Raw genomic sequence first — 25,806 nt, forward strand, 5'->3', positions numbered from 1 at the left:
ATGACAGTGAACATCTAGGCTGGTAATGGGAATCATATTTGTGTTGCGATTCAACTGTACATTGCAATTGCTATATTGTGCTTGTGTTGTGATTTCACTACATTGCTGTATTACTTTCCCAAATTAAAATCCCACATAACGTCAAATATCTTCAAATAAGTAAATTTGGTATTAAAACACTAAATCCTCCTCGTGTGGAATGTCTAAAAGAACCTGGTCAGAGAGTATTGGACTTCGACAAAAACATACGAGAAGAAAAGGCTATGTTGTATAACTAAGAAATGCTTTTGATCTTGAGGTTGTGTTTTACAGAACTGAGGAAAACCTGAGGTTACTTACCTATTCTCCTCTGGCATTATTCTTTGCTAATTAGAAATTTGGATAAGACAGAAAAAAACCGAAAAGCATGAATAATTTTAAAACACAACTGGGTTGTTTCTAACTACTCAGCATCATTATCTACTTCCCTTGAATTGAAGAGACTAGAAACATTAGATTAGCAATTAGATCAGCTCTCTCCAATTTTGCACTTTCAGAAAGAAAAGAAAATATTATGTTAATTAGTGGGTTCTCTAGTCTCTATTTTATATTCAAGCTTTTCATTCCTTCTTATTTCCTCAACTATCTGGCATGAAAGCATTTAGATAACCTCCATGCTCTGCTGAAGAGGTATATTACAGACTTGTAGACTCATTTCTTGTACAAACTCCAGAGAGTTTTGGGACGTCACAAGGGGCTGAGCTCTCTTCAAAGAAGGGTGGTGAAATAGATTGTCACCTACTCATCTTATGGACTTAGAGAGGATTTCTTCTTATTAGTCTTACTGCCAATCCTTTTCTACATTTGCTTTTAGTCCTTAAGCAGACAAGACTAATGAACTAAATATTTAGTAAGAAGGAACCTGTCACACTGGTAAGAACAGCCTGCTTCCTCTGGCTATGAAATGCCAATCTCCCAGGGGTGAGTTACCAAGCTGTTACTACAGCACAACAACTTGACCAAAACAGCTCAGGACCTGGAAAGTTTATCACTGTATCTCTTTGAGGTTGCAAGGGAAATCTAAGTGGAACACATGTATGATAACAGAACAACGCATCAACTCTTTACACTACCAGGTTGTAGAAAAGTCTAAGCACTCAAAAATTCAGTTAAATTGTCCTCTAGAAGACAGCACCAAAATGCTCCCATACTATTTAAGGCATGGAGTCAGTAAAAAGCGTACTACTGGGAGTTGTATTCCCACAGCTCTCACCTGGCTACTACCTGTCCCTACACACACCCTGATTTCTTCCTCTGGGCACCTGCAGAACCACATGAGGGCTCCAAAGCCTCTCACCTCCAAACCCTCCTGGGAATCACAAAGGGCATCCCACGATACCACTTCTGTGAGGCCCAGCACTGCTCTCTTACCAAGATGAACGTCCTATATCCTAAAGGCCAAAGGCTGCAGCACTTTGTTTCTAAGCACTATGTTTCTATGAGGACCTAAGTTTTTCTGCACTACTTTTTCTGCTGTCAGGCTCTCGGTTAATACAGGTAAGACAGCTCTAAAAATCAGTGCTCGCAGAAAAACACATGAGAATGACTCAGTGTTGGCTGGAGCCCTTTCTAAAGGCATAACAGTTCTGCTGTAAGGAACGGATCCATATTTTACAGAGAGGAGTAGGTTTGAAGCAATCATCCAGCCCCCATTCAGGATAAAGGCTCCTCTGAATCCTGTTCCCATATACCTAATTCTCTTTACATGCTGCATGGGTGAATGGCAATGCTTCCCTTGAGGTCCTGGACACCATGTAGGTGTTACACTGGAGACCCTAGCTCTCCTGTATGAATCGAGGTCATTCACAGTGAACAACAACATGCGATTTCTTGCATCGCGGTCCTGCTCCAGAGAGAACTTATTGTCAAACATGCATATGACCAAGAGCACTATGATGGGAGATGCAAAGAAATGCAATGCAGTTACAGTAGCGTTTCTTACCTCAGTCTGACCCACGCCTAAGGAGAAACAAGAGACCAGTGCAGGTGGAAGAGGAGGTGACTGCTTATACAGGTCATAGTGCTCGGTACAGGTCAGCTCTAAGGTGTTGAGGTAGCATTAGTACACACTGTAGTGCTGGATGGAGTCACGCTGGAAGCCCACGCCATGCATCTGCTGAGCTGCAGGGCAGTCCCCCTACAGCCCAAGATCACGCGTTTCAGTGTGGGGCAGGCCAAGAGCTTGTACAAGGTCTCTGATGAGGCTTGTGACCTCTAATCACCATAATTCAGCCTGACGGCATCCTAGTATTTGCCAAATTGAAATTCCTGTTCCTACTGTTCATATCCTGGCACTTAAAGTCTTTTTACCTTATAAAATACATATAAAAAGGGAAACCACTGGAAAAGTTTCCTTAAGAATATGTGCCATTTTATTGGTTTAGACACTTTACAGAATCAGAGTCCTTAAGCAATAAAAGGATCTGATCAGGGAAATAAAAATTTAACATCCACCATGAATTCTTCTCCTTTAACTATGCTAGTGAGGCTTTCATATTTATAGCAGGAGATTATCATGTTCATGGGATAATAAATTACACAGATCTAATTACTTCATCACCAGCAATAGTTTTTCACAGGCACTGACAGGCCTTAAATTGGGATGCGTCCTTTAATTCTGCTCTTAACCTTCAGCTGAATCTCTCAGGCAGAAGTGCAAAGGGAACACGCAGTGGGCATGGTGGCAACACAGAGCAGTGACAAGTTTTTTCTGTAGACTGTCATCCCATGAAAACCACATATTGCCAAAGTCCTTGTCCCACTTAAATCTGTGGCAAAATCCTCTTGAATTAAGTGGGGCCAGGATTTCACCTTCTGTATCGGTCCACTGGTCAGAGTAGCTCCAAATCGCCATGTGTAAGGTCAAGTACTTGTGTAGGTTTGATAGATAAGAGTCCAAATGTTGTTGCTGTCTACTAACCACAGAGGTGGGATGCGGGACATAGTTGTAGATAAGTGCTCCACCTCACCTGTTTTGCTCTTCAGGGGAGGTTTCTGTGCACTTGTGTTCCTCCCTGGATCCATTTGCAGTTTTTCAAGCTGCTGTTCCAAAATGACACATCGCCGCCGCTCTTCCTGAAGCCTCTTCTCAGCTTCCAAGACTTTATCGCTGCCTTCCTCCACCCTGATAGGCAAAAAAAGGTAGTTCAGCTTATTTATGTCATGACTACTAAGGATCCAGTCAGTCTTGATACTGAATCCTGCTTCAGGCTGCATAGCTCCCAACAGAGGGAAAAGGAGAATTTTCCATGCATCCAAAGGCAGAAATCCCAGTGCAATTGTTCCAGATGACATCTTCCAAATTTGCAAAACAGAATTAACTAATGAGTACAGTTGAAAATAACGGGTTCATTAACGGAGGTTGCCTAGATCCCTTAACACTGGCTACTTGTGTGAATTTACCACTCAGATGGACAGGCAAGCTGCAGATTGCTGAGGAGAGATCTTTTATTACAAGAATAATAAAACGCATTTTTTTAAACACACTGGGAAAATTTGGAAGGAAAATAGTTTATAAAAACACTGTCTAGCATTTAGCTGTTTTGCGTCAGTTATCTGCAAGTAAGAAAAGAAACTTGATGTTGCTTTTAATAAACTTGGCCATTAGACAGTGAGTGGAAAGGAAAGTGATGGTTCGCTCTGCAGCACAGAACAGAAAAGCAAAGCGCCTTTCTATTCACCCCGCACAACATCTTAGAAAATTAACTACAAAAATTTGATGTGCGCCCACAGATGCAGTCAGTGGTGCATCTCGTGTGGCGCAGTGCCTGATACCAAATGATTTAAAGGAGTTTAAAGCTAGAGAGAAACCAGAATTGACTCACTGTATTGTGTAGTGCAGAATAAAAGAATTTCCTTCTTGACCCCACGGGGGTAGCTGATTACTCCCTGAATCAAGAGACTTGATTAGTCGTATTTCCCTCCTAGCTGGCATAACTAAAAAAATATTACAACTATAATAAAATTATATCACTGTCTTAAAAATTTAGCTACAGGCAAGACTCTGACCTCCTGTGGCAGTGAATTACCAGGCTGGTGACATGCTACGAGAAATTATATTTCTCCCAGTGGTTCCGAATTCACTAAACTTTTATTTGACCAGGTGTTCCCCCAGCATCCACATTAGATAAACAGCAGAGGAAAAATGACAAGACTAGTCGGTTTTTATTAAATCTTCTGCCAATGTGAATAACTTAAACCAAAATATTGCTCTAGCTCTTCTCCTTCCCCCAGCAGGGCCCAATCCTACAAACCGTTTACAACGGAGTATGTTCTGACAGTATATTCTGCTCCGCAGCAAGTGATTGTGGAACACAGTCCTACATTCTGGCAGCTGCTGTAGAAAAATCCCACTCATGTAACCATTCCCAGGGCTCTTCTCTTGACTTAAGCATTATCTGTGTTACTTGAGCTTTGCTGACCCACGCTCCAACAGGGGAAGGGAAGAGGAGGAATGGCTGATTTTTTTACATATATTCATGTTGAAATATGACTGGATGCTATATTATCCTGAGGTCTTCCAAGAGTTATTGCACACAATCTCAGAAAATTTACTTTACCTGCAGGAGCTCTTGATAAATGTGTGATAACTGTGGAGCTGCTGAATCATCAGTCTATGGTACATTTTACAAGCAACTGTGCATTTCATTGACTCCATGTTCTTCGTTATCCCGTATTCGTGATGGCTCCATTTCAGCTATCACTCACACCTCCATCCTTATCTAATTGCATAGCTCTATTAAAGTCACTGGGCTTGCTTACAAACATGAATAAGATTCTCCCGGCATGTATTTCCAGGATTTAGCCCTTAAAAGCACCTTTACCACAGTTATAAAAAAATGTATTTTTCTGACTGCAATTAATTGTATGGGACAAAAGTTAAACAAGTGAGAAATGATAACTATTGTAAAATGAAGCAAGCAAGCAAGCAAATAGTGCCTATTGTATTCAAAAGCACACAGACAAAAGTATATCTTCCTACAAGCTGGAATACAGATTTGGGAATCAAATAATACACATTCTCTAACTGGGAAAAAAAGCAGTAGCTGCAAGGTGTCCAAAGAGAAAAGACTTTGCTTTTTCTGCCCTCCTAAAACACAGTTGGCTTTTAACATCATGTTAAATTGAATTGAATAATAGAAAAAAAAAAAATCACCGCTATGCTTCAGTTAAACCAGAAGAAATTCATTTAGAAGAGGATATAGTGAAACTTAAAAGAATGTGAAAAGCTTTTGGAACAGAAGTCAGATTATAACTATAATTACAGTATTTATTACTGATGAATAATATTGCTGCCTAGATAGCACCACGCATATATAAATACACAAATTCTAATTTTATCTAGGTGCAGCAAGCTTGAAGATGACTCCATTTTTTCTGCCCTTTGTTCTAAAAGAATAATAAAAAAAATGAATCATCAACTAGGCAGGGAAATTGAGCAGAAAAAATTTAAAAGCCTCTATTTAAGGAAAGGATCACTCTGGCAGCGTATGGCGTACTGTACTGCATGCTATAGACCCTCACACGTCTCAAGCGTTCCTTAATCGCAGCATCCCACAAAGGATACTGGCAGAATCAGCCGCTACCTTTTCTGCAGCACAGTGACCAGTTCCAGGAGCCTGTCTCTTTCCACCTCAGCAGCCTGGCAGAGAGCCTTGTGCTCTGTGATCTGTGTCTGCAGCACTTTCAAATCCGGGCTGTCAGTGCCAGCAAGCCTAAAAGCAGCAGAAGCGTAGAGAGTCTGTTTCCCATTTCACAAATGAAACAAAGACAGGATTTGAAAAACATATCAAAATACACTTGTCTGAAGACTAAGCCAGAATGCAGAGCCAGGCTCACTACCTCCCCCCAGCATCAATCTCTATACTGCAATAAATGGTAGAGAAATATTTGGAAATAAAGCCCCTATGAGCTTCATTAGAAAGGTCTTTTCCATCGCAAGGATGCTTTCCCTTCCCATCACCCCTGAAAACAAACTTCCACCTCTGATCAATACACTGTCACTGACTCTCCTCCCACTGCTACTGCCAAAGTAAAAGAAGCCTGTATGTGGATTCTCCAAAGTGCTACGCTAAGCTATTAAATGGCATGCTATTGATTTTCTCCCACTGAAAGGCTTCAGGCAGCATTAGTACAATGGCCGTTCTTGTGCCTAATATGTGATGAAAGGAAGGGGCAGTTTTCCCATGTATCCCATTATTATGTACTTCATTACTTCTCCGATCCCTCCGCACAGGAGTATTCAGGAATATCTCCTTTAGAGCAAAAAGCAGGAGAAATCTTGGTGGTTGGGGGTGAAAAGGGAAAAATGGGATTTATGGGGCATAAAACTAGCAATCAATTAAAAAAATAAGATAGCAAGAAGACTCTAGAGCCTGTGTCAGAGCTCTTTGGCTGTATCAGGTAGTGGTGAAAGAAGCTGTTCGTTACAGAAACAAGGCAGACAAGGATAAGGCTTGCCAGCAGCTTCCGGAGCGTGAATTTTATATACGTACCTTCCAGGTGTGATGTTATTACTGAGAAGGGAAGGCTTAGTAGCTGCCGACTCTACAAGCGTATGGCCCATCTTGGTCACTGTGCTGAGAGGAAGAAACCTTTGTTAGGCGCTGAGCTCTCCAGAGGGCAGTCCTCCAAGAACTCCGGTCATTTTCCAATGTCTGTGTTTATCGCTGCCTTGTAGGGAAAAGACTCCCAGGGCCTCCTCAGTGGGTATCACACAGGCCCTGCATACACAATAGCTCAGCTTGCTCCCCGATTCCAAAACACGCTGCAAAAACACCTTGTGTCTCCAGTGTACAAAAACTATAGCTCAGTGTTTGATCTCTGTGCTTCCGGGGATTCTTTGTTGGCACTGCAGCCCAGCATCGTGGAGCTCCATGGCATTGAGTAGCCACACAGCAACTCGAGAGCAGGAATAGCTCTCGACCCTGATGGCTCAAGCTGAGCACGCAGCCACACAAGCGGCCACTGCTGCTCTGTTTCCTTGCAGGTGCTGCCTTGGACCCTTGCACAGAGCACTCTCACCTTACACCTTCACCCACCGGGGTGAGAGACAAGCACAGGTTACTGCGCTTCTTTGATGGTGTTTGCATGTTGTATGCTTTCATAACCAAGCGAACCCCTGTTCTGCAACAAGGTGCACAACTTGTATTTCCAAATGCCCCTTAAAAATATACTTTATATAGTTTTCTGAACCCTTCTACTTTGTGGAGGCCCTCAGGAAGATCTGTCAGGCTTACTGTTGTAAGAGGAGGAGTCAACTGATTAACACTAGAGTATCACTTCCAGTCTGGATGAGTTTGATGCATAATGATATGTGTGCTTGGGACATAAAATTCCATGTGTGTTTGTTTGCCTAACGAGCTCAGCTGCCTAAAGGCAAATCCCTGTAGACTTAGCCCATGTTTCCTTGTCTTTAGGCTGCAGCTAACAGAGGATAAAGCCTTAATATTGTGGAACAGGCAGAGCTGCCTTCTAGGCTGGGAGTGGTTAATCCTAAAATCAAGTTAAGGTTGATAATGACAGAAGTGGCCCAGTCTAACAATGCAGATTTTTACTTTGACATCTCCAAGGACCTTTAGTTCCTATTTATAGCATTTTTCATTTCATCTTTCCTGATAGGAAAAGATGATTCACTAAAGTAAAACGGAATAGAGGGTTCATCAGCATATTAAAGTTAATGGAATGAGTGAGCCTTGCTGACCAAGTTATTAACGGCTTTGCAGTTTTCAGACTCATTCATTGCCCACCTGACATGTCAGCTATTTTCATGACAGAGCTATGTTAGCCATGTATACAAGCAATAATTTATGCATTGCACTTAGTGGCTTCTACAAAGCCATTACTCAACCTCGTTTTCCTGCTTGCCTTCCGGCTTACCATCAGCAGACATATGAAGTAAAAAAGTGGATAAAATAAGATTTGCTCCATGAGAGCAGAAGGCTATAACAATGGAGATGTGGAAACTTTCGAATTAAGGATGTTTTAAATCTAACTCGAAAATACTGAGAACAACTTTTCTTAAATTTCATAGTAATGCTCTACTTAGACTCAGGGATACAGCTGACAATTTAAAAACCAAATTCAGTGTCTAAAGTAATGCAGTAGATGAGTTAAAATTACATAGAAAAAATCACTTGCAACTTTAACTTGATGAAAAACTTCCTTCTTCCTCAGAAGACCAGTCTCAAATCCTCATTGACAATTAGACATGAACTCTTTAGCAACAAAACCAGCATTTTAACAGGAAAGGTTATAACTTGCTCTGGTATCACGGTCCCTTTACACAGCCAGAGTGACCCAGAGTCACATCAGTGGAAACAAAAATCAGATTTACCACTGTATTAAGATTAGTGTAATTTACATGGTCCTGAGTGAGGCTTTAAAAAGGGTGTTTGTTAAGAACAAATGATGTGGCGTGTTTTCAACATTTCTGCAAGTAAGTCCTACTCAAAGCGTATTTATTGATTTAAATAATGCGCCAGTGATTTAGTGCTTACCTAAAATGGCATTTTGTATTAATTCGCCACCCTGCTTTCAGGAGTCTGCTCATTAGAAGCCCTGTTTCTCATAAGAGAGAAGAATCACAGGCACTTAAGCTAACCACATAAACATCATCTGGGCTGGAGAAAGAGAATTAGCTGCACTACCATCATGCCAAATGTAGTAATGTCTGCAAGTCTGTATATCTTTCTCTGCTCCAGGACGAAAGTCCAAGAGATAATGTGATTAGAGATTCCCATATACTGTAAACAGGCTGCCACAGCTGTTGGCACATAGCACTTGTGGTTTGATACAATTGTCTGGGAAAACCATGCTTCTGAATAACTCACAACAATTTTAAACATTGACATTAGGGTCTTCTTACCGAGCAGATCCAATCCTTCCAATCTGATTGCTGCCTGATGCCAGAGGCTTAAGCAGAGTAAAACCTGGATCTTCTGAGTGCTCAGAAGGTGATGTATCAGCAGCTCCTGAACCATCCCCTTGATGGGCAGATTTCTTCTGTTAATGTTGGAGCAGGTTATAAAACCAATTACACAGTTCAAAGGAAAATAGCTGCATCAATGCCTAATCAGCAGCTTACGATTATTGCTACAAGCATGCCAGAACTTTTGATTTACAGGACCTCCTCAGAAACTTTTCTTTAGTTTCTATCCATTGCAGGATGGAAACAAAGCAAAAGTCAGTAAAAAGTGCAGGTTCATATGAAATCATAGGGTGCACCCGGTGTCGCTAGAGAACCCACAGCGTAGCACCGCCACTACCAGTGCCAGCACGGTTGGTTTGTGTCCCTAACCCAAGTTTTATCTTGGGTTCAGTGACCTAGCCCCCATTACTGAGGTATCTGAGAGATTCACAATGTCACCATAACCCTATAAGGGTTTTGTATCAATGGGAATTGGCTGTCTAAATACTCTAACAAAACCTGACTGTAAGATACCAGACCACACGAGAAGCCTTTGGCAGGTTAGTGGACTGCCTCTCAATTCCTATGCCTGTGCTCTGGCAATAGTACCACTTTGCTTATGTTAGTTTGCAACACTAGACCATGAAAGTTGAAAACATTTTTAACATACTAGTAGTGCATAAGGGGCCAACCTTCCCAATTCTTCCATCTGTACAATGAAATTTCCATATGCCTGAGACCCATCAGACTCTTATCAACAGCTTGGAGATCTGAGGGAGAGTAATTTTTTGAAGTGATTTACAGTGGGAGAAGAGAATAACTTACTAGGGGTCCCATCACTCCATGAGGGGATGTAGCTGGGTACCATGACAGCCTGATGATGTTGGCCTCACCTATGTTTGTTTGCTTGCTTCCTTCAGCAGCCAAGGATGCTGAATACTGAGAATTCCCTATTGCAGCCCAATCCTGGCTGTCAGTCACAGGGCACAGTCTGGGCACGAAGCCACATGTGGATGTGATTGGTATTTCTATGTTTTCTGTGGCTTAAACAGCTTGAAGAAAAGTTACATACAAACAGGAAAGAAACTTAGGAGTTACAAGAGAGAATTCCTGCTTTATCATTCCATCAGGAGAGACTATCAGTAGGGCAGGTATTAGTGTCTCGAGTTAGCAACCATCTCAGATGACAAGGGAGAAGGAAGTGGAAGAGCAGATCTAAAATGATTACAAAGTGTGCTCCTCTACTTAATTTCTTCTGACTGTCTACCTGAAGTGTGAGTTGCCCAATCTCCTCTTCCAGCTCTTTAACCTTTGCTTCTCGTTCAGCCACCATCTGTCTGAGCTGCTCTATAAGGCAGTTTTGCTTCTGAACCTCACTGTTCAAGTGCTGCCCTAGCATCTGCTGGGACTCCTTGTTCTTCTCGTCCTGCTGGCTCAGGTGCTTTAAGATCTCCTGCATTTGCTTCTGCTGGCCCTGATAAAACAGAAACAATGAATGAGATATTCACTTTGGTACACAATGATTATTAAGACCCCCTGGATGTTTTACACCCTCCAAGACAGATACTCATTTAGAAATGCTAGGGCAAGCCACTGCCCCGCCAAACCCATTCCCTGGTGTAAGCACACTGATGTCACTAGCGCTACTCCAAGAATTTGGTCCGTTATGTTTTAAGCGTGAGATCACCTTGCCTTGTTCTCAGCATCTATCCCTTGAAAAGACTGCGCAGCACATCTGCTTGCAAGGCCCAGACACATGAGGCTGGGTAAGGACAGTCTGTCCTCACCGGCCCCTGCCAGACTTTAGTGACTGGATGGTGCAAGTAGAAAAGACCTGAGCAACTGAGAGATTCAGTTTGCTGGCAGCTTTGCTACTCAGAGTAGCAGAAAAGAGAGCAAGAAAGGCTGGCCTTTGACAAAGAAGGTGACTTTTTCCTAAATTAGATAAAAGTAAAGATTTCAATGTGCTTTTTGTGAAATTAGAACACAATCAGATTGTGTGATAGTGACATTAAAAGATGAGGGTAGTATGAGATGACAGCTATGAGGCTAGGCTGTGTTACCAGTGGGTTTTGGAGTTTTTCTCACACTGACAAATCTAATACTTGTCAGACAGTTTGTTCTGTCAGGCCAACAAAGTGCAAGCAAGGTGCTTCTTTAATGTAAGGGATAAAACAAGTCAACCAGTCCTTCCCAAGTAAACTCGCGTCTTTCTGTAATAATTTTAGTGAGAATGCTCAGATTTAGCAAAAGTGACAACTGTTATTTGGCTCCTCTCTAATCTGCCTAATCTGCTGGTCAGTACCCATATTCCCCTCGGCTGCCTGGTGTGCAGAAAGGTGAATGCCAGCTTAGTCATAAGCATGTCTTGGCTAAAACCTACGAACAGAAGCAAGGAAATGTAAGCGATTTGAAACTTGTGAGAAGCTGGGTCAGGAAACACAGAACTAACACTACTAAGAAGTGGCATACTTTCTAGTATTTTTTTACTATTATTGTAATTGGGGAAGACTATTTAGAACCATGGCAGGACAAAAGGATCCTGCAAGACTGTGACAGCAGCCATTTATTTCTGCGTAACTGCATCCTGAGTCTCTGCTAATACTCTTGGTTGTGAAGGGGCCAAATCCTTTCAGCTCCAGCTACTGCAAGTGAGGGTGCACATGGTTTAGTACTCATGGTTCAGCTTGTGTGTTTTGGGCTGTGTAACACAACAAATGAAAGTGCAAGATTGCAGGCATTCTAAGAAAAAAAATCTACCAACGGAGCTGAAAGCAGAGCAGAGAATACAGTCCAGCTTCATGGGTCAGGAATGAAGCCCTTCCTCTACCTACTAGACAATCCTATTTCAATCCTTCTGCAAAATGTTTCTTCCAATACTTGCAGCTTAGAGCCACTTGACTGCAACTGTGTCACGCCTGGTGCTGTCTTGCAGCCTTTACGTGATCTGATCCAAAATGCAGAAGGGCTTTAGCTGAGTAGGAAACCTCTGGCTGTCACAGTTTGATTCATCAGGCTCCTGTATACCCTAAGGTTGTCTGTGTCACCGTGTCATTAAATTACATCATGTTTCATCACTTATAGAAAGAGGGCTGATCTGCAGGAGCTGGGACCAATAGCAATAATCAGACTGTACCAGTAAGGCGTCTATGAGCTCATCGTCGTGTTTTCCTTTCTCCAGCAAGGTTACGATCTGTCCCTTCAGGGTTTTCACTTCGCTGCACAATACTTTGTTCCTGGCTTTTGACGCATCAAGTTTTTTTTTCACTTCCTCATGACTTTTTTGGAGAGCATCATGTTCCCCAGTGAGTTTCTGCAGTGATGCAAACACATCATAGGAAATGACAGTCATAGCCTATCACCAAGCCCCAGGAGCTTTGGTGAGCTAAAGGAATCACACATCGCCTGGTAGAATCTAAAAAATGGAACTGGCATACCATATCATCCCTAAGTAAGTAGAAATTATAAATGCTACTACTCACTGCCTGCTTGCCAGCATCAAAAAAGGTCTATCTGCTCAGGAATACAAGCGGATTAGGTCGATTCAGTATGTGCCAGGAAGCAAATGATAATTTTGTGTTAAAACTTAATTCTGTACGCTCCTGCTTTTTCATTTGCCTCACCATTCTCCAGGGGAGAACTCTCTTCCTTCCAGATCCAGGGTGGTGATGCCAAACTATCTACTAGAAGCTGTCCTTGGCATACGCTGCCTTCTGCGCCATGCCTTTACCTAGATGAAATTGTCCAGGGAGCCTGCTAGAAGTTAAGTAGTAATGGACAAGTACAGGGGAAGTTATGGTGAATGGAGCCTGAAACACAAAGGCAGAAGTGGAACCATGCAGATTACGGTTACTGAGGAATGTCTTCCCTGTGCCGTGTGCCCATAGCTATAAATCTTCTCTTCCATTCTCACGGCCAAGAGTGAAAGGTGTGTATCACCCCGTTGCTCTTTCTGTTGCACCGTTAAACTGTGGTGAGAAAAGCAGCAGCTAATCAAGCTCTGGGACGGTGCCAGATGGCCTTTACAGAAGCAAATACAGGAAAGGAGCACAGGGAGACGTGCTTTGCTAACCTGAATATGTGTAGCTGACCCCCACTACCCATGTTTCTTGTGGACACAAGCCTATGTATCCCTTCCACCTCAGGGTTTACTACATGTGCCACCAGCTGTATCCTTCCTCAACCCCTAAACGCTGGATGCCTGTTTATTTTTGAAGCAACTACATGTGATAGATGGAGGGTAAGACCCATTTTCAGAATGCCTCTTAGAGGACGTCTGGTGTAATTCTCAGCTTTATTCTGTTCAAATGCAGAAGCCCATAGCCATACCAGATATACGAGTGCATGAAGAATGCACATCTGGCCAAAGGGTGAGGGGGATGCTACAGAGCTTGGATGCAGCTGCTCTTTTTTCTACATATGCCTTCAGTATAAAGCCAGTACCAGCTGCAACTGCAACCCGGGACCTCTCTCCCTCTTTCTAACATCACATATCAGCAGATATCCGTTGCCAGGTGGCCACATTTCAGGCCAAGGGGATGCATCCGACACATGAATCATGAAGCAGAGGGGAAGACCGAATCTTGTACTGCAGAGGTATGCCTGGCCACACAAGAGGGCAATACAGACAAGTGTGGAAGCCTTTTGCTCAGTCTGTGAAGTGTGGCAAAACTTCCTCCAGCAGATCAGGTGGGTTTCTGAAATGGTCTCTGGTTATGGTGTAACACACACCCTGAAGGTTAGGCAAGTTATTACACACTGTATACCCAAATAGGATGCTGTCAGCTCACAGGTTTTTACCTCTAAAGTTTCTTTCTTTTCTTTTTCCAAGCTGCGAATCTTCAGCAAGTTCTTCTCTTGGGCTGACAACTTCCTTGGATCAGTAAGGGCCAGCAGTTCCTCATCAATCTCACTCAGTGATGTTCTGGTCTTGTTTTGACCCAACTGATTCTCCAGCTCTCGAACCTAGGGGACAATAATGACAACTCATCCAGAGCCTTTACCAGGAGTACAGTGGTCCACCATCAAAGATCACACAACCTAAGGGAACTCAGAGTGTAGCACCATATTACTTACTTCTTGACGTTATCATGGTAAACTGACACAGAGCAGTGTCTACTCTTTCAAATTTAAATTTGTTAGCTGCTAACAGATATGCAGATGTCTAGGGCAGCTGTGCAAGGAGGAGATATGACACAAGACCTACAGGAGACTCAAGACACATGGGAGATCTGTACCTTATTGCAGCCACATGTGGAGGCCAGGCAGACACTCCAAAGCATCTTGACACTAAACACATGTGTGGGCAACAGAATAATACCTTAGATCTCCTCTAAAAGGGCAGACACCCACTCACTTATATACATTTAAGCATCTCGGTCTGTAGCAGAATCACCATCCAGGATGTCCACAAAGGAAACATCTAAGGCACAGTTCACTAGCCTGAACATTGGTACCTAGCACTGTTTGAGATGCCCTGGGATACTGGAGACACATATGATGCAGGATCTACAAGACATCCATACTCCTCTGGAGAGGTGACCAGAGGTCAGAGGGACACCCTATAGCATCTCGGCTGGCATTAGACACCTATGTGTGGTCAAGTGACCTCAGCCCCTGCATCTCACCTATTCACTACAGACTTCTTTTATAGTTAGTAAAAGGAAATGGGCACTGCTACAGCACAGTTCCTCTGCCCTGCTCTGGAGGTGTCTTCTAAGATAGGATGCACCTACCTCACTTTTGATCCAGTGACTGTATTTACAAGATCCCCACTGACTACACAAAGGGCCTGAGGAGACTGGCTCAGAAAAGAAATTTCTACATTACAGTAGAATACAGTATGTACAGTCTTCAGATGAATCCCAGCCAGGGGGTCTAACGGAAGGAAAATGTAATTTGCTCAAGGGAAAGTAGAGGTTAACCATTTCAGTCAATCAGAGTGCAAAAATCACAGTTTGCTGGCATATAATTAAACAGCAGAAAAAGAGGAAGAATATGTATCAAATTGCCTGAGATAAGATTTAAGGTACAGAAGAAATTGCCTCCGTGTCTCAAGCTGACATTTCGTCTAGACTCTGCCCTTCAGAAGATTCAAGAGTTAAAGATTTTACTGAAGTTCCTGGGGGAACAACTTGAAAATCTTATCTGGCCTCAATTCTTCCCACCTGACTTCAGGCACTGAACAAAGGTGTCTAAGTCAGAGCACAGACACTGACAGGGCTCCTTCTGTACTCAGTGGAGAGAGGCACCTTCAAAACATCCTGGGATTTTAACTAGGCTGCCATAGCTCTCCAAGGTCACTGAACTCTCTCCTTCGACACAGATGTGAAAGATTCCCAGCTTAAATACTGAAGCTTGCATGTTTGCAGTAGACTAATTAGTATTGTTTGCAGGAACTCTGAAAGACCCTGCACACACCAATACACATTTAAAATTTAGCACCCCACCACTAGACACACACGCGCGTGCACACACACATACACAAACATACCGAAAAACTATTACAAAAGTTACCATTAAGTGTTTTATTCTAACAGTTGCTTTCTTCAAACAGAAAAGACTGTCCGTGTAGTTGCAGTAAATACTGTACTGGGACACATCTTATAAGCAAGTACAGATGCTAAGAATTAATTAATGAAGAACTAACAGTATCTTTACCTTAAACTGAGGTAATATCTATACTTAGAAAGAGCATCCCAGCACCCAGCCTACATGGCACCATGCAGGGTCTTAACTCACCTTGCTCTGGAGAACAAGAATTTGCTGGGCTCGTCCACGCCAGCTGCCAGAATTGGTCAAGAGACTTTGAATATTCACATCTTCACCAACTTCATTGGCTAAAAGCTTTGAAAAAGGGATTAACATAAACAATAGGGCTAGGCTTAAATGCATGTGTTGGGGAGAGGGGAGGAAAAGCTCCTCTCTCTGCCAGTAAACGCAAACCACTGTATCTATACACAGCGGCCTTTGTCGCCTGTATCTGATACCCTGTATCCCGTGTGGTGTAAGCTCTTTCAGACCATTATCGCTATACGGAGTGTTGGTGCTTAGGAGGGGTTTGGCTAACATGAATTATTTCACTTTGTGAGGTGGGTAATTCAGTATTTTGATGTTTGAGTAATATTATTTGATTTTTTAAAAATATGAATCTGTGTTTTGCTGCCTGACTATGGAGAGTGTCAAATTGTACTACCTAGCTGTACGGCTGGGTGTCAAACTGTGCTACTTTCGTAAAAAGAGGATTTCAAATTCATCACCAAGGTTTACTAAGCATTTGTAACAGTTTTCAATATACGCAATTACTTTTGATATAATGAATACTTAACTGGAACTAAAGAGGAACAGGGTAGAGATACTGTCTTAAAACACACCCTTGCAATCAGGAATTGAGCCAATCTCTTTTGCACAATTCCAACACAGCCACATGAACGAGAGCTAAAGTTAGTATGAAGAGCATTTAAATTATTTATAAAAAGGTCAGCAGAGTTCTATTTTTAGGACCATATTCTCTACTCTGATCTGCATTGCAGGTCTCTTACGCAAAGTAATGAAATCAAAGGAAACAAAGCACATAGTAACGCATTAAAATCCATCATGAATCAAAGAGGAAAAGGTTACTCTGGATGTCACTCCAACAAACTGTTTAAACATGTGCTTTAGTTCAAGCATGATATTTAATCCCATTGACTTCCATGGGACTGAAGCCTACATTAAAAGGAAATACATAATTAAATGTTTTGGAAAGGAGGAATGGGCCTGAATGTATGCTTCCAGTCAATCACAAACCTATTTTGCTGAACTGGGACTTTCAAACTTTAAAGAATCTGTACCCATCACAGCAATAGAAATAATGATACAGTCATCCAGCTATGGTGGCAGAGTGTGAAATCTGTGTGTTATCTTTCCATACATATCTTTCCAATACAGCCACTACACCTGTGTCTTTTCTTACCCCCTTACAGTTCACTGGAATACTTCATGGAGGCTAATCAAAGCTCAAAAGAAAAGAAGCCTCCTTCTTATATACCTCTCGCACAGGATCCCAGCCACAGACTGCATCCTGCAACAGTACCTTTTGGGTCATCTTCAGTTCCTGTTTTGCAGACTGGAGTTGGTTACGATACTCCATCACTTTAAAGTTGGCTGTGGTTAATTTTTCTTGCAATGCTTTCACCTCTGGACTTTCAGCCTTTGAAGAGAAGAATGTACTTGGTAAGAACAGAATCCTCAGGGAAAAACTGAAGTGATCAAGATCCACAGATCCATCAGGATCAGAGAATCTTTTTTTCCCAGACCCATGCAAATACCTTCCTTAATTTTTGGGGTCATAGAGAAGGTACAAACAGAGCAATTTGGTCACAAAACTAGTGACAGGGATACATCCTTGTCATAAGGAAAGGACTGCTCAATAGGAGAGAACTAAGTATCAGCTTCTGATTTCCTTTCTTCAATTACAATTCGTACCAAGTTTCCTTCTATCATCTTCAGAGTTGATTGCTTGATTCCTGCATCACCACCACCAAGAGAATGTACTTTTTCCACAGCTGTCTGTAGCTGGAAAAAAATGCATTGTTATTATAGAATGAATACAGTGAAGACCATACCTCCATGGGATATTAAAAGTATTAAAAGCAAAAAAGTACAACATGGATGTTTATTTACTCTAGAAAAAAAATTACTTCATTTTCCCTCGTTTTTTAAATACAATCAGTAGGAAAGCGTACAATTTTTTTCCTGAAACGCTTCCCAAAGAAGCAGGTGTTATTTTACTGTGGAATAACTTCAGTGAAAATGTCTCTGACTTGCTGAGATGGAATCAGTTATCAAGTATGGAGACTTCTGGGGGATTTTATCACCATAGGTTCATAAAATAAGTGTTTATATACATAAATGCAAATCCAGTATAGTACAGATCAGGATGTTGTCTCTAGATTCTGGACGTCAGTTTACCCACTTTTCAAGAATATCACAGGATATTTCATAAAAAGCACATAGTTCTACTCACCAGAGGAATTTAAAAGGAGAAATGACTACCTAATGCCCTATAGCTGAGATTTAGTAATGGTGTTAAGGCTCTTTCTCTTTAGCTGGCAGCTCTAAGGTAGCATTTCTCAACTCGTGAAGAATATGTCTCCTATTGCTTGCCACAGCAAAGGCAGGCAGACGTATAGCCCCTCCTGCTCTGAATCATGACCCATGCTGAGATTGCAAAGACTTCTTACTGCACGGAGTGCAGTGAATTTGGAGCTGGAAAGGCCAGGAAGTGTTGCTTTAAAGGGCTGAGACTTCATTCTTTGAGGTGGGCAGAAAATCTTGATAATTCGCCTGAATAAAAGAAGGCTCTAAGGAATAGCTTAATAGCATCTTCATTAAAGTGATACCTGGGGAAACACAGAGTGTAATTCGGAGCCAGCTGTAATGTCACCGCTTCTTTGCAAGTGAATCAATGGTTAGGCCACCCCTTCTATCCAGTTTATAAACTCTATATAGTCAATGGACTGAGAATGAGAAATTTCAGCTAGTGTTGGCAGCTGCTAGGTCAAATTCTAAGGAAATTTTCTGCAAACATCCGTTTGCAGTCTTTGTTTACACATACCACCCTTTTCTAAGTGATTGCTCAATGGCCACACCTTCCATTTTGTTTGTGGGAACACAGTCACATTAAAACACTTATAATTTACATATTTTTCAGTTTTCATACAAGCAAAGAGCTAACAATTATGTAAAATAACAGTGTTTTCCACTGCTGAAAGTACATATTGTGATGCATTTGTAAGGTACCATCACCAGAATTCATTTTGCAAAGTTTAAGGCGTCTAGAAGCAGGCACAGGGGAGGAGACTCAACTCACAAATTAACACGTTGCTTGTTTTCAGTGTGGGTGTCTCTATAACGAATGGAGTCTAGTCAATACAATCAGAGAAGTCTAGTCTTCAGCTCACTCTACAGTAAACACCCACATTACATCAAGTGGCGGCACTGACTGCAGACTCGGCGTTGTCGCCCACCCAGAGCTGTCTAGCCCCATTTGAGGCATCCGAGGGTATCCAGCAGGCCTTCAGCTGTGCACCAGGACTGCCAGCCCTGCCACATCTAACAGCCCTGCAGGGATGTCTGAAGGGTCAAGTGGCATCTCAGATGGTATGGGTGGGTAACTGAATTGCACTTTAGTTGTCTTGGTTCCTTCTACAATCAATGGAAAAAGATGATTGTGTCTAGACAGAGATCCAGCTTAGCTTAAGAGATGTGAATCACTGCAGGTTCTTATCTCTGACAGCTCTTCTCTTTCATCACTCAACATTTTTCATAGATACCTCCCACCGGCAAACATTGCTTTAATTTTTCCTATCTCTTACATCTTCATGTAGTTCTACTGAACAAGTACAACCCACAAACTCAGCCAGTGACCATTAGTTTAAGAGCCATCTCAAATGAGGCTGTGAGAAAATACAGACCATTGACCATGGTTTCAGTGGGGTTCACGTTGTGATTCATCTTTACCTCAGATGAGACAGGTTGCTGTGTTTGGTTTTGATTTTGATGGTGCTGGTGTCTAAGGCCAGATTAGTTCACATCTGTCCTGGTTTCGGCTGGGATAGAGCTAAATTTCTTCCTAGTGCTGTGTTTTGGATTTAGTATGAGAAGAATGTTGATAACACACTGATGTTTTTAGTTGTTGCTAAGTACCCTGCTAGTCAAGGACTTTTCAGCTTCCCATGCTCTGCCAGGTGCACAAGAAGCTGGGAGTGAGCATAGCCAGGACAGCTGACCCAACTGGCCAACGGGGTATTCCATACCATATGACATCATGCTCAGTATATAAATAGAGGGCGTGATCCAGGAAGTAGCGATCTTTATTTTTTTTTTGGGTATCGGTCGTCGGGGTGGTGAGCAATTGCATTATGCATCACTCATTTTGTATATTCTATCATTATTATTATTATTATCATTATTGTTATTATTATTATTTTTCCCTTCCTTTTCTGTTCTATTAAACTTTCTATATCTCAATCCATGAATTTTACTTTTCTTTTTCCGATTCTCTCCCCCATCCCACTGTTGGGGAGTGGGTGAGTGAGCGAGCGGCTCTGTGGTGTTTGGCTGCCTGCCAGGTTAAACCACAACAATATCTAACGTGTCCATCTCTGCTTTGACCAGCAATTATTGTTTCTTGAAAATTTCTGTTTGCTTTGAGTTTGATTTCCTTCCCTGAACTGCCTGTGGTCCTTTCTTTTGGGTCAATAACTGACAATATTTTAAGTTTCTATTTGAATAATGATCATTACACTTCTGCAGTAGGGCATTATAATCAAGTTGATTTTTCTTGAAATTATTCATGGCTTGCTCCCCTCCTTGTGTGATTTTGTAGGTCCACAGCTACACCTGATATTTCTTAGCCAGCCTGCCAACAGCTTGACAAGACCCCTCTGACCAGATCGCTCTGGATTTATGCAGGAGTTCTCAAAAATTTAATCTACCATTTCTTGATCTTTCAAGTAACTAGGGTACAATTCAGATAGATGCATGATTCATGATAATAAGGGATTGTGAAAGATGGAGTCAAAATGCATTTGTCAGCATGATAAACATTATTGATCCATTTAAATGATGTCTTCTAAGGAAGCAAAGCATTAAAAATTATCCAAAATTTTACCAGTATTGTGTAAGGAAGTGCAGTAGTAGCCAACAAACAAAGTAAACACAGACATCCGGGCATCTAATTTTCATTTCAGCAGTCACCTGAGTAAAATTATTCCTGTGAAAGGTTAGCACATATAAAAAAGTCATACTAAATCACAAAAATAAATCTGACTGAGTGAAGATTTGCTGTCTTAAGTGATATAGTTTGTTACTGTCTCTGGAAGTTCTGGAAGTACTTATGCCAGAAAATAGCTTTCATTATGTGGATGAATAAAGCTTAGAAGCATAGAGTATTAATTCATGACTGGTATTAATGAGGTGGGAATGTAAGACAATGGTATGAAATTTGCTCCTCCTCACACAAAAAAAAAAATCAGAAAAATATCATTGCCATACTCCTAGAAAGGCCTCTGTGCTTCAAATACAAGTGAACATTCCTAATTGGTATTTCATAAATCTTTCTCTCATTGTAACTTACTGATACCCTTTCTTATCTCCTCCTTTCTGCAAAGATGGAAACAGCTGAGAGCACACATCCCTCTCTCCTACCATGGACAGAAATTACAAGAACTCAAAGCAAGCATGGATGCAAGAGCAAATTCAAAATGAGAACATGAATTAAACCCAGTTTCTACAGCTCCTCTATCTCAAAAGCTGTATTTCTATGTTTTAGCATGCAAAAAGAGAACAAGAAAAATGCCTCACTTCTTTCTCCAGCTCTTTGACTTTGTTACTTAGTTGCTTCACTTTGGCTTTTTCAGTCTCAGTCTCGGCAGTTATCTCACGATTCTTCTTGGCCAATTCAACTATTTTAGTAGCTGCAACATCTCCAGCTAAACCAGATGCCCCTGAAAAGTGTAGACAAAAGCAAAGGACATATTTTACAGGCAAGATTCAGAATAGATGATGCTTTTGTTCTCTGTTCAGTGCACAGTGTACTTTTATTGTCTAATACATTTCTGTATTAGACAAACTAGAGCTGTGCCAGGCACTTAAATGAACAAGTGAGGTAAAAGAGGCATCAGTGATTCCAGCTGGATTGCTTGGTCCTTTGAGTCAGCATCACACTGTGGCTAGCAAAGCCACATTTCACACTTCAGCAACAGCCACACGTCAGAAGGCCACAACAGCGGTCGTAGCAACATTACTACATAGAAAGGGTAGAGGTGTTTTCTGCTCACCGCTGTGAAGGATGGTTATGAACAGGTTTTTGCGGCATATTACAGAAAAAACCAACACTCTATTTTGCACTGGTTGTTTACTACTGGAGGAATTGATGAAACAGAGGTGCAAACTTTTCTCGACATCTGCCCTAAAAGGTCAGGCACACTATCACAGTTGGGTCCTGGATAACATCCAGGAAATTTCATTGTGCTTATTTATATGTCCCTTGTGATTATATATGGAGCCTTACTGTATTACTCTTTTAATTGCTCTTTTAAACAGATACTTCATTCACTTCCTCATCAGAGAGGGTTTGATTAGTGTCACGAATAAAGTAATCCCCAGGATTGGTTTGTCTGTCACTTGGTTTTTGTTAAGATCACATAGGTGAAGAAAAGTTCTTGCACAAGTGCAAAATCAATATGATTGCATACAACGTCCACAGAAACCTCTAGCTCAGCAATGAATATGAGCCTGCAATAACAAATCCTTTGTGGGATACATGAAGATTGAACTCGGCTGTTGTCATTCTTTTTAACTCTTTCATCCTCCTTCAGTGCTCTGAAGTAATGACTTTTCTACTGACATCTGTGAAGATTATATTCAAGAACTGGGGTGAGATGCAAGGATGACAGATCACTCTTAAGTGAATTCTGAGTCCCATAAAACTCCCAGAGACATTAAAGGGACTATGCGGAATATAGGTGAGAACAGAATATGACCCCATGTCACTATTTAAAAACGCTGCAGAGAAAATAATAAATTCATTATTTTTAAAAGCATTTCCACTGTTCTTACTCCTTTATCTGACGTGTGTTTCCCCTCCCACCTAGAAGCTATTTTTTCCTTAGTTTTCATAGCAAATAACAGCTGCTGAGGATCACAGTAAGTACTAAACTAACCAAAAGCCAGGCTGGTGCTTCCGTGTGATGGTCTTCAAATGCATTGCACACATTTAATCAAAGGTTTTATTTCCCATGCAATGTGGGTGAGTCTTTTGCCACAATGTAGATCAGAAAGACAGAGGCAAGGGACAAACTTCCACAAGCTGGCATGTGAGTCAGCCAAAGAAGCTGCAACAGCACATCTGCCTCCTGGTCCTGACCCAGTAATAGCTTATCATTTCTCCTACATACAAGCTACAGATAATTTTTAAGAATGAAGGCGTAATTTAAGTGTTATTTAGTTCTGCTTATTGCTGGTTTCCCCCTTCTCTACTAGCCTGGTCATCACTGCTGTCCTGAACAACAGTGGCACCCAGTGGAGGAGGTGCAGCCTGCGCAGTTCAGTCTTCAAAGGACACCCAAGCCACTTTACAAGCTGGACTTTGCATTCAGCCAGCATCCTGCATGTGCCCTATTCAGGCATTCAAACAAAAGATGCCTGAATAAGGAATTTAACACTGCATAGCAGAGAAAGCTGCAACACTGCTCTTTGGCACTAACAGAAAATTTTCTAAAATACGGTTTCAATGAGTCATCATTTTTTGTGCCAATAATAGCAAGTTTGCAGAAGATCTGTGAGGAACAGAGATCACTGTGTACCCTCAAAGAGCCCTATACTTATATCAAGGGACATACAATTATCAATAACAATATTTTGCGCCTTAGGTCTGACCTGACCACCTCAGATGTCATTTGGTCCTTTTAATTGCTCTCTAAAATGGGGAGTAGTATTATTCATATTTTGCAGCTCATGAACCTGAAGGAGAGAGTAAGGCACGGATCTTTAAGCATACATGCCATTCCACGTGTAAGTGCTGTCATGTCAAACCATTGCGAGGAACTTCCCTCTGCAAATAAAGCAATGACACTCCTTACACGGGAGAGACATCGATGTTTAGGAAACTCTGTAAATGCCAAACAGTGTCAGCTTAGATCCCTGCAAGTTTAGGTAGCAACTCTAAGTGTTGACTAAATCTATAGCCAATTGTCTAAATATTTTCAAAGTTCAGAGCCAAGTGGTTTCAGTGCTACTGCAAATTACTGCAAGCTCAACAGAGAACAAGTCTCAGTGGAAAGCTGAATTTTGGTTCTTCCTAGCAGAAGCTTATTACAACAGTGGAAACGGAGGCAACCACAATGTGACTCAAATACTCCTTTTTAGCATAAAGTAGGTAAAGAGATGTCACATGAATATTTGACTGCCGGGAGCTCACAATGAATCTGTTATCCTACCTCGATTGTCACCAGCATCAAGCAAACACTGGAAATAATGTAGTGAGAATACAAAGTTACTGTGTTTACCCGACAAAGCCAGTCTGTCCTCCTGTATTTTTTTCTGGAGTTGCTTTATTTCAAAATCTTTCTCTGTCACGAGTTTGTATAGCCTGCAGTTCTCATCTCGGACCTCTCGAAGCTGATCCTGGAGCTGCTCATTCTCAACCTCAAGCAACCTGTGAAAAAATAAGCCGTGATGGCAAACGTCACTGTAATGTGCTTCAAATAGATGCTTCCAGAAATAAAATAATGAAACGACTGTATGCTGGATGAGCTGAGCTTACCAGGAGTGAGTTTACTGAATTAAGCAGAACATCCTGAACCTCAGATCAGAACACAAGCTAACGATCTGATCTATTCAGTTAACTCATTTCTTCTTCAAAAATTCTGCACTGCCTTGTGTTGTCTGGGGCAAAACCTCACAGAACAGGTATCTTTTCAGGGCTTCTGAGGTTACTGAATAGTCTCATCTCACTGAGGCTTACTTATCTGGTTCTTCAGAGGAAACCAGGCAGGCTCACCATTCAGCATTTGTGACATTCAGGCTTTACTTTCTATACTTACCGAAGCTAACAGAAGCCAACAGAGCATCAGCTACAAAAGCTGCTACTGAGGTTCAAACACTTCACAGCAATTCACAAAAGACCAATTCGCCATGTCTTCATGTGATTTTCTTGGACCCCACCAGGATGGACTGGCATCAGTTTGTATTATTAATGTTGCTTTTTGGAATTCATTTAGAAACAAAGACTACCAAAAAGCCCTGTGAACGGGAGGAAATAGCTTTGCTTCTCCTATTCTTCACTACATTTAGTAACATTTATGGGTTTCATCTCTCTAAGACATCTAGAGAATTAATAACTTTAATCTCTTTGCTGTCCTTACATGATGGTTCCTCCGAGTGTAAAATCTAGAAGCTAAGGCCTCGGGGGCTCAATTCAGTTGTGGGCACTCAGGGATCTATTTGAGATGCCCCAGGATCATCAGAGCCTTCTACGTGAGGCCAGCAGCCACGATGCAGGGTTCTTGGGAAAACTTCTGGGGCCCAGTCACAGAATCGAGAGCATCTCAGAGGGCATTTGCCACCCATGTGTGGACATATGAACCAACCCCAAGAACTACTAACATCCTCCAACATACCTTTTAGCCAGACTCCTCCAGACAGCAGCATTTCAGAATAAAAATGAACCTGTCTCCATTCCCCAGAGAAGAAAACAAATGTGCTAAGAGAAGCTGTATTGACACTGCGCCTTCGGTAAATGTGTTTGTGGTAGAGACCCTGCTGGCTCAAGTCAACGGTTCCCATTCTGCCTGCCTCTGAGTTTCCTCCTTGGTCCCACTCCGTACCAAGACACGGGTGTCCCTCTGTGAGCAGCAAGCCAAAACGCACACAGAAGTCAATGGAGGTCCAGTCAATTCAACCAGTGCTGCTTACAGACTAGCTGCCACTGTAGCTGACGTGAATCACTTGCTAACTGCCACTAAGTGCTCTGATGAGGGGACTCAATTCAGTTACCCACACCCAGGTGCCATTTAAGCCACCCACCTGTCCCCCAGCTGCTGCTGCTGAAGGGTGCGGGTCTGCTGTGTCCTGTCTATCATTCCCATATGGAAGTTCCTGATACCCTAGGGCATCTCATAAAATCACAGAATCATAGAATCATAGAATAATTAAGGTTGGAAAAGACCTCTCAGATCATTGAGTCCAACCGTCAATCCAACACCAAACCATGTCCCTAAGTACCTCATCTACACATCTTTTAAATACTTCCAGGGATGGTGACTCCACCACTTCCCTGGGCAGCCTGTTCCAAGGCCTGACCACTCTTTCAG

At 41.9% G+C, this 25,806-nt stretch overlaps 1 protein-coding gene across 4 annotated transcripts in view; it reads right to left on the bottom strand.

The window, feature by feature from the left end:
• Positions 1-25,806, bottom strand: part of CCDC13 (coiled-coil domain containing 13) — a 37,876-nt gene that overhangs the window by 6,677 nt on the left and 5,393 nt on the right. For 2 of the 4 annotated variants that reach the window (XM_075144331.1, XM_075144332.1), the window contains exons 3-14: positions 24,001-24,149; positions 21,296-21,438; positions 17,414-17,503; positions 17,022-17,138; positions 15,689-15,793; positions 13,748-13,912; positions 12,084-12,260; positions 10,215-10,421; positions 8,906-9,042; positions 6,534-6,617; positions 5,625-5,753; positions 3,009-3,163 (exon numbers count right to left, since the gene is read on the bottom strand). In XM_075144331.1, coding sequence (XP_075000432.1) covers positions 3,009-3,163; positions 5,625-5,753; positions 6,534-6,617; positions 8,906-9,042; positions 10,215-10,421; positions 12,084-12,260; positions 13,748-13,912; positions 15,689-15,793; positions 17,022-17,138; positions 17,414-17,503; positions 21,296-21,438; positions 24,001-24,149 — 1,658 coding nt within the window. Of the gene's footprint in view, positions 1-2,003; positions 2,177-3,008; positions 3,164-5,624; positions 5,754-6,533; positions 6,618-8,905; positions 9,043-10,214; positions 10,422-12,083; positions 12,261-13,747; positions 13,913-15,688; positions 15,794-17,021; positions 17,139-17,413; positions 17,504-21,295; positions 21,439-24,000; positions 24,150-25,806 lie in introns of those variants that run through there. The other 2 variants (XM_075144334.1, XM_075144333.1) reach the window with 2 other exon arrangements.

Source organism: Calonectris borealis, chromosome 2 (assembly GCF_964195595.1).
Source record: "Calonectris borealis chromosome 2, bCalBor7.hap1.2, whole genome shotgun sequence".
NCBI lineage: Eukaryota > Metazoa > Chordata > Aves > Procellariiformes > Procellariidae > Calonectris > Calonectris borealis.